Raw genomic sequence first — 9,750 nt, 5'->3', positions numbered from 1 at the left:
GACGCGCATGCGCGCTGGTGTCTGTTTCCTGCTTTTTAAATGAGTACCTGTGCTGCTTTTGACCCACCTCTGTCGACTGTGTGTGTGTGTGTGTCTGTTTGTGTGTGTGTGTGTGAGTGTGTGAGTGTGTGGATATAGGGGATATCTGCCGTTTTGGGTTGTTTTTTTTCCTCCCCCTAGCCCGCTCTCTCACCACCTCACGCTCACTCCCGTTATTCCAGGACGCTGTAGGCGGTCTTCGTCTTTACCTGTCCGGTTTGCTCACCTGAGCGGACTCACCTGTCCCCGACGCCGAGGGGACTTTTCGTTCCTGTTCTGATGCGGAGCCGGAGAGAAAATCGGCTCGAGAAAAAGGTGTGTTAGGGGAGAAGAAAAAAACAAAGAACGAGATAAAGCGGTCCGCGCCTTGCGAAACGAGACGGAAGGTGCAAGGAGAAAGGAGAACAGGGGACCGACACCTTCCACGTCTTTCCTCCAACTTTGGAGTTTCCTGCTTTTTCTAACTTGGCCGTTGACTCCGCGCCGCCAAAAGCTACTTCTCTGCAAACCCCCTCCAAGGACCTGGGCATTAACGGAGCATGCCGCGGGCCTTTTTGGTGAAAAAGGCGAATGTTTCGCCGGGCAAGCGGAACTGGAGTGAACTCCCTGATCATGAACGAGGGGACGTCTACATCCCAGGTGAGTCCACGCTGTTGTAATGAGCCATATTTGTTGTGTGAAAAAAAAAAAAAAAACAACCCATAAAGAGCAGCCAAAACGTGTTGGCGGCGGGTCCTGGCGCGTCCTTGGGTGCGTTTACGCACGGATTTGTGGATTTAACGTTTGGATCCACCAGGAATGTCGGTGTAGCGGATGGGGAGGGGGTCGGGTAGTGATTGTAACGGGGCGGTTTCCTCAGTCCGGGGCCACCGAATAACGGGAACCACAGCGGGTCTTGAAGAGAAAGTGTAGTTCCAGCATGCTGGGGGAAGTTGTGTATTTTATTTTATCATTATTATTATTTTTTATTTTATTTTTTTGAATACCCTCCGGTCTATTTAAGCCTCCTTTTAATATTTGGTTTGCTTCAAAGCAAATCCCACAACATGATTTGATCCGAATGGGAGAATTCACTCTTCAAAATATCAACCAAATGACATGTAAAGGTCATAGAAAACACATCATGTCAGAACAAAAGTCAGTATATTTACACTTCTACTTCCGTATCTGTCATTTAACAACTCTAGAGTTTGTTGCGGCCTATAAACTATCACGGCCCCTGTCGCCGACCTTCAACCCCTTGTTCCTTGTTCAGCCAAGCAATGCACCGACTTCTGTAGCCCAAATATAGGCCTACATTACAGCCTGGTGACTAGTCGTTCAGCTCTGGCCTATTAATAAGGGCTTATATTTAAATCTCACTACAGGGTTGTGACTTTTGAATCACTGTCTGAGAATTGATGGAGATGATTTTTTTTTTTTTTTTTAACAGAGCTTCCTTGAATTTTAAGCTGTTTTTAAGGACCCAACATTGCTCTCACATCCTTTGAAGTGAAATAACCACGTCTGGCCTTTTAAGCTACGAGTCGAGGCAGGAAATGCAGGATTGAAAGGGCCACTCATCTGGTCACATTAATGATTCCACTGCGGTTTGTCCCATTACAAAAACAAACAAACAAACAAACAAACAAAAAACCGTTGTCGTGTCCTGAAACAGTGCGAGAGCGGACAACTGTCAGATTCGAGCTGGACGTCTCTGACTTTAGCCGAGCTGTTTGGCACCGACTTGGCTTTTGAATGACGAGGTAAGAGAATCCACCTCTTTCCCAACCACCTTTTCACCCTCTCTCTCTCTCGTTGAGAACAATCCCCATTGTTGCCATCGGCGGAGTTTTTTATTGTAAGACCACGTCGGTATCAGATAACAAGTAACGGACTACACCCTAAACCTCTCTCTCGCTCTACCTCCCCGGCTCACCCTTCCCCCTCTCTCCGAGTGTCTTTCCCTGCTCGTCTCATCCCCGTTAACTTTTAATCATTGACTTCTATATCCTCCGCGGGGTTTGAAACCGGAACACTTGGATGAACTGAACCGCCGCGAATTTCCGTGTGTTTTTTAAAAGGGCCTGTAAAAAAAAAAAAAAAAAAGAACAAAGACGTAAATAAAACTCTCGGCAAATAACTTGCAGTAATCTTGATAGGGGCACACGGGTATTTCAGGCTTGTGCCACGGCACGTGTAAAGGGTTTTGACGCTGTTTTTACGTCAAAAAAAGAAAGAAAGAAAAAAAGCAGACAATGAACCAGTTATCCAGAGAGAAGTGGACTCGTGTAATACAGTGAGATTCTCTCTCTAACTTTTAGTCAGCACTGATCTCACGCAGCAGTCAGACTGAGAATCAGGGGCAGAAAAAAAAAAACATTTATTTCCGTCAAAAGATCCAATTTGCACTAAGGACCAATCTCTACGGGGAACAACGGAGCGGTCGTGCGTATTTACGCACAGTTACCACTCCTCACCAAACCCAGCAACGGCCTCAGCTTAATTTTCTGGTATGTGCCGTTACTTGATGTACCTGCCTGACGTGTGGTTTTTGTGTGTGTGTGTGTGTGTGTGTGTGTGTTTGACAGGAGGACACACAAACACACGCTCACGCAGGGAGGTATGATGATTACCCTCAGTAACAGGCGTGTTGAATACTTTTATGAGCTGCCAGACGCCATCAATTTGAACATTTTTCTCTTTTTCTCTCTTTGTGTGTGTGTGTGTGTGTGTGTGTGTGTGTGTGTGTGTGTGTGTGTTTGTGTTTGTGTGTGTGTGTGTTTGTAGGTCTAGGAGTTTATTTTCATTTCCCACAAACATGTGTCAGGGCCTGTTTCTGATGGGTCATCAGTCTCAAATCATCCTCCGTTTAGTTTATGGTCTGGTTGAACCGTCTGCCTACTTCTTGAAAAACATAACTCTATATTATACTGAGGATCCTATCTATCTATCTATCTATCTATCTATCTATCTATCTATCTATCTATCTATCTATCTATCTATCTATCTATCTGTCTATCTATAAAATATAAAAGTTAAACAAAAAAGTCAAATGGCATTTTTCTACCTTTCTACAAAATGATAATTTTCAAATTATATGTTTATCAATTCATATTAAGTGAAGAGCCTGACCGATAACAGACTTGAGGCCAGTACCTATTTGAGAGTTTGAAAACCTGACACCAAAACTATGACGATTTTTATTTTTAACCTTAGTGAGTATCATAAACATACTTTTTAATGAGGATCCCTGAAATTTGGTTATTAAAGGAAAAAAAAAGTAGACATTTTGAGAAACCCCGTTCAATTCGTCTACGGTAAATACGCTGGAGCCAGCAGCCGGCTAACTTAGCTTAGCACAAAGACTGGAAACACAGGGAAACAGCTAGCCTGGCTGTGTCCGAAGGTATCAAAACCGAACCTCCAGCGCCTCCAAAGCTCACTGGCTGACATGTTATATCTTGTTTGTTTAATCTGTACCAAAGTCTAAGTGTAAACACAAGTTATCTTACAGTGGGTTATGTGACAGTGACTTCCTGGAGTCTTGTCATCACTGTGAAGTTAAACTTTGGTTTTTGTACGAATTAAACAAATGTTCAGTATGTTTTCCTGACAGGTGCTGGGAGGCTTTGGCGATGTACTGTAGGCGCGCTCATCATATTGCTCCTGCTCTGCCCCGAGGCTGCTGCAAGGTTAATGTTTATTGGATGGAAGGAAATGTAACGGGCCTTACAGACAGCCGACTGCTGCAGACAGTACGCCTTTAGCAAACACGCGCACGCCGGCGCGCGACCATGAACACGTACACAGACTCACACCCTGTGTTTGATAAAGTTATCTACTGATTGTTGACTCTTTCTCCCGGCTGAGCAGCATTTAATGGAGAGAAAGAAAATATCAAAGAGTGTTTAGATCCAAACATCTCCCCCTCGCTCTAGTAGAAACGTGGGGGGGGTTTTGAACACCCTGACCCTACCCTCCAAAACGCACACACCCACACCCACACAAACACACACACACACACACACACACACACACACACACCTCTGCACGCACGCCTGTATTTTGGAGGCCCAGTGGTGACTATGGCTACCTTTGACTATGCGCCTGACATCTCTCTCCCGTCTACCTCTTTCAGTAGTGTTTTGTAAGAGTGTTCTCATACACACAACAAGCACACACCTCCCTACACACACACACACACACACACACACACACGTGCGCACACACAAACATGTGCACGCACGCCTGTATTTTGGAGGCCCAGTGGTGACTATGGCTACCTTTGACTATGCGCCTGACATCTCTCTCCCGTCTACCTCTTTCAGTAGTGTTTTGTAAGAGTGTTCTCATACACACAACAAGCACACACCTCCCTACACACCCACACACACACACACGTGCGCACACACAAACATGTGCACGCACGCCTGTATTTTGGAGGCCCAGTGGTGACTATGGCTACCTTTGACTATGCGCCTGACATCTCTCTCCCGTCTACCTCTTTCAGTAGTGTTTTGTAAGAGTGTTCTCATACACACAACAAGCACACACCTCCCTACACACCCACACACACACACACAGACAGGTATCCACTTCTATTGAGGTGGATTGTTTGAGGAGGGTAAAGAGCTGGTGCTGCAAGACCGTCTGGCTGGACAAGTCTAACTGTAATGGCTGTGTGTGTTTGTGTGTGTCTGCCTGCCTGTATAAAATAAATCCTCAAAACAAAAGGCCAAACATGTGCACACCCACACCCACACATACACACACACAAACACACACACACACACACAGACAGGTATCCACTTCTATTGAGGTGGATTGTTTGAGGAGGGTAAAGAGCTGGTGCTGCAAGACCGTCTGGCTGGACAAGTCTAACTGTAATGGCTGTGTGTGTTTGTGTGTGTCTGCCTGCCTGTATAAAATAAATCCTCAAAACAAAAGGCCAAACATGTGCACACCCACACCCACACATACACACACACAAACACACACACACACACACACACACACACACACACACACACACACACACACACACGTGCGCACACACAAACATGTGCACGCACGCCTGTATTTTGGAGGCCCAGTGGTGACTATGGCTACCTTTGACTATGCGCCTGACATCTCTCTCCCGTCTACCTCTTTCAGTAGTGTTTTGTAAGAGTGTTCTCATACACACAACAAGCACACACCTCCCTACACACCCACACACACACACACACACACACACAGACAGGTATCCACTTCTTTTGAGGTGGATTGTTTGAGGAGGGTAAAGAGCTGGTGCTGCAAGACCGTCTGGCTGGACAAGTCTAACTGTAATGGCTGTGTGTGTTTGTGTGTGTGCACGCACGCGCGCGCAAAATAAGTCACTCAAAACAAAAGGCCAAACATGTGCACACCCACACCCACGCACACACATACAAACACGTATTTAACTTTGCATGTTTGCTAATTGAGAGATTGTGCAAATACGAAGCGCCGCAGTCTGGAGGCCCATTGTGAAACTCTGCGGTACAAGAAATATCTTGCTTTGTTTCGTTACAAGTCTCTCTTCACTGTATTTGAAAATCACGTGTTGTTTGTTAGCAACTGTAACAACAGCAGGAAGAAGTAAGCAAAGGTGGGGTGAATTAAAAAAAAAAAACGTGCTTGATTTTTGTTCATTTTCAGTTTGAGTGTAATGATTTACCGATGCACAGAATCCAAAAAAAAAAAAAAAAAAAAATGCCTGTTACAATCTCCTAAACCCCAAGCTGTTGTCTTGTTTTGTCCAATCAGCAGTCCAAACCCCCAAAATTAGAGATATAGACAAAATAAAAAAAAAAAACAGCAAATCCTCACAAATGACAAAGTGGAATTAGGGATTGTTTGGCATTTTTTGGAAATGACTTAATCTATTATCAAAGCGGTCGCCAATGAATTTTCCGTCGATCTACTAATCGATTAATTGACTAATCCTTTCAGCTTTATTAGAATTTTTATTTCCCCTTTAATAGTAATTTTCCCCAATGATGAGAAGAAAATGGAATGCTTTTTTTTTTCTTTTTACAATAAAGCTGTGTTTTAAGAAGAGATTTAAAATAAGACCCTGACTCCTGCTCTCTCTCTCTCTCTCTCTCCTTCTAGTCTGCATCTTCCCTCCGTCCGCCCTGATGATGGAGGCTGAAGCCAGCCCCGCCGAGATGACACCGCTCTGCCTCACCAAACGCTCAGAGTCCGAGGCGCGGACCCACGCCGAGCTGCCGTCCAGCACAGTGCTGGGCCGGCCGCCGAGCCCCGCGGCCTCCCCGCAGGAGGTCAGGAGGAGGTCGCAGGGCGGCTCCACGTACGTCCGGTCCAAAATCAAGGTGAGGAGACGGGCAGGGACTGACAGAGCAGAGTACCGGTGGAGAGCATTTAAAGATTTTGGGATGCTTTCAGCAGATACGAAGCAGAATGTCTGGACTTTTGTCAAACAGCGTGAAAGTGCTTAAAGCTGTTTGTTTTTTTGTTTTTTTTAGAAGTTTAGGTTGTTTCCTCTTCTAGGAATGATCGTTAGATAACAATGTTAGAGGGTGTGAACTTTTCTTATATTTTCAAGTCTCACAATGCTAATTCTTGATTTGCTGCACAATCACTATGAGGAGTGAGGAATTTGCGGTACACAAGTGACACATGTGGGTCCAAGTGTCAAAATTACAGTTGGCAGATGGGGCTTTTTTCCTAATTGAATTGCTTAGTGGAGCTAAAACTTCAACATTATTCAGACATTAGCACTTTTTTCAATACCAGCTATCATTTCCCTTAGTGCAAGCGCGACGTTGTAAAACATTGGAGTGAAACTCCTCTATTTTTTACAGTGGTGAAAACTAAGGGGAATATTGGCTTTACAAAATACAGATACATTAAGTTAAAATGTAGTCGCAATGACAGTGCTTAGGTTTTCGTTCTCTCTCTCTCTCCACCACAGGTAACTACAGGCGAGTTGCCCCGCGCTCCCTCTCCTCTTCCTCTCACTCTTCCTCCCATTCCCAGCCCCCCATCCTTAACCCCGCACGCCGGTGTGATGCCGCTGGCCTTGACGACAGTCCCTGACCCCCTGGAGGCGGTCCCCGTGGTAACCAGATCGACAGACCTCAGTCAGAGTTCGTTGACGGGGACGACAGGGGCGTTCGTGTGCCAGGTAGTCCAGCCAGATTAAAGCAACAGTCTTTGTTTAAGCTCTAAACGGAAATCCACAATGTTTTAATTCTAAATAGTTATTATTATATTACGTATTATATAAGTGTGGTGGAGTATCAGGACATTTACCTTGAACACTCTCCATTCTCTCCTGTCGAATAATGTTTATCGAAATGTTGGTTGACATTGCCAATAATAATCTAAACATCATATTAGTATTTAAGTTACTTGATCAATGATATTAATTAACTGTACTACAGAAGATAGCTGCGTGACATTAGTCTCACGGTGGCCGTTTGGTTTTGTAAAGTTAAGACCTGTATACTTGAGATAGCAATCGGTGACAAGCGCAGGCTGCAAGTTGAAAGGAAAAAACTATCCGAAAATCAGTCAAAAATACTGAATTACGTTAGTGCAAAAACGTTGTAAAACACCAATTAAAGGTACCCTGTGGAGTTTTTGGCCAACGGTAGCGCTATGGAGCATTGTCTGTAAGAGCGGATCCATTTTTTCCAACTATTATGCGAAAGCACGAACACGGGGGAAAGGCGATTCACATTCCTGCCGGTAGTTTCACACCGTTCTGCTGATCGATAGTTGTTGGCAGTGACTCGCAAAAAAACGTAGCAACGCGCCCAAAAAAGGCAGCGAAGAAGACAAACGCAAACATGAATGTAGACAAAACTGTATTTAAACTGTTCAAAACATTGGCTTTGCAAATGTTTTATGAGGAAGAAAAGGCATTAATTGTGTTGGTTAGACTTTTAAGTATATATATATGAATTTTGATAAGAAACGCTAGGTGTAAAAATAACTGTTTTTTTTCAAAGAAAACTCCACAGGGCACCTTTTTAATTTTTGAATTATGCAATAAGCCCTTAAGACGGTTGACCGTAAAGGTAAAGTGAAATGGCCCTGACCATGTTGTTGCTGCGTGTAGGTTTGCCAGAAGACGTTCCAGTACCAGCGGATGTTAAACAGACACGTTAAGTGTCACAACGAGACCAAGAGACATCTGTGCAGCTTCTGTGGCAAAGGCTTCAACGACACCTTTGACCTCAAGAGACACGTGCGCACACATACAGGTAGCTGCACCACTCCACGTCAAACACGACCGCTCAGATTTAACAAATGCAAGAAAGCACGTGACAATTCTTTAAAATCTCGTACAGGGGTCCGGCCGTACAAGTGCAACCTGTGCGACAAGGCCTTCACCCAGCGCTGCTCCCTGGAGTCCCACATGAAGAAGATCCACAGCGTCACCTTGAAGTACGCCTACAAGGAGCGACGCAACAAGCTGTACGTCTGCGAGGAGTGCGGTCATACGGCGGGAACTCAGGACGAGCTGCTGATCCACCTCCACTCGCTTCACCCCGACAGCCCCCTGCTGAAGGGGAAGGCTGCGAGGAGGGCGGGAGGAGGCGGAGCGGGGGCAGGCAAAGAGGGAGGGTCAGTCGGAGGCTCCACACCAGGTTCTCCCCAAGGGGCCGACAGCGATGATACCACCGGATCAGCCGGGCAGTAGAGGGGAGGAAGGAGAGCCGGAGAGATCGTCAAAATAAGCTCAGTGGAGACGGATGAAGGATGGATGGACGCATTAGCTGACGGACATGTAGGTAAAGTGATACAAGACGGGTGGATGACAAGTCGGATTACACTGCAACAGGGAAAGTAAAAGTACTGTATGTATATGTTTGTATATTTATGAATGTATGTGTGTATGGATTTGGGCATCAGTATCCGACTAACGTTAAATGACTTAATGCAGCAGACCGGGCCAAGTCGGCCTTTTACTTTTGCATTTATACACGAGATGTGGATAACATTTTTTACATATCTGACAATACCAACATATCTTTCTGACTTTGTTTTGCATGTGAATATTCCCAGTGGGCTTGTCTGTACAGAAAAAAAAAAAGGAAAAAAAAGAGTTTTTCTATTAAAAAAACAAAAGCATTATATTAAAGGGAGTAATATATTACACGAGAATGATTTTTTTCTTTTTTGTCATGACTTGTGCTTATAATGTATCCGGCATCATTGAATGTATTCTGATTCAGCAGTGTTTGAGGTTGACTAGTAGATGAGCTGAATGGCTCAAGGCCAACTCGGGGAGAATCTCATAAAAAAAAAAAGAAAACCGCATAATGATGCCTTGAAGTGCTGAGGAGTCTATTTCATGGGCCGGGAATGCCTCCAGAAATGGTGCCACTGATTAGTACGAGAAGGTTGTACCTGTTTGGTGAAAATGTCACGAGATTTATAGAAGATATACCAACAGGCCGCTGTGGTTTCTGCCTTTCCCCTGACCAGCATTTCCCAAAGTCTCTGATTTTCCGGGAAACACGCTTACCTGGCAATGTTTGAAAAAACCCAGAGGGTTATTTAAAAAACACTTGCTGCTGTTCTGAACATATTTCCCAAAAGAAATTTTTCTTCAAAGACTCGTCTAATTGTCTGGATGGGAAAAATATTCCGCCTCTGGCACGATACGTTTCCCAACTCGTGCCTCTTTTTCCTAATCCAAAAAAAAAAAAAAAAAAAAAATGAAATGACATT

At 44.6% G+C, this 9,750-nt stretch overlaps 1 protein-coding gene across 3 annotated transcripts; it reads left to right on the top strand.

Annotated features, from left to right (window-relative positions):
* Nucleotides 1-9,162, top strand: ovol1a (ovo-like zinc finger 1a). 3 transcript variants are annotated; one of them, XM_040140398.1, is made up of 5 exons: nt 1-678; nt 6,157-6,377; nt 6,980-7,192; nt 8,132-8,276; nt 8,364-9,162. In XM_040140398.1, exons 1-5 carry the CDS (start codon nt 579-581, stop codon nt 8,714-8,716), a joined length of 1,032 nt encoding a protein of 343 aa, XP_039996332.1. In that variant the 5' UTR covers nt 1-578; the 3' UTR covers nt 8,717-9,162. The 3 variants fall into 3 exon arrangements, with proteins under 3 accessions (XP_039996332.1, XP_039996334.1, XP_039996333.1); XM_040140400.1 differs by lacking the exon at nt 1-678 and adding an exon at nt 1,705-1,784; XM_040140399.1 differs by lacking the exon at nt 1-678 and adding an exon at nt 2,047-2,531.
* The last annotated feature ends 588 nt before the right edge of the window (nt 9,163-9,750 follow it).

The sequence above is a fragment of the Xiphias gladius genome, chromosome 12 (genome assembly GCF_016859285.1).
Source record: "Xiphias gladius isolate SHS-SW01 ecotype Sanya breed wild chromosome 12, ASM1685928v1, whole genome shotgun sequence".
Classification (NCBI taxonomy): domain Eukaryota; kingdom Metazoa; phylum Chordata; class Actinopteri; order Istiophoriformes; family Xiphiidae; genus Xiphias; species Xiphias gladius.
The sequence above is the reverse complement of the archived record's forward strand: the minus strand, read 5'-3'. Positions and strand labels throughout refer to the sequence as shown.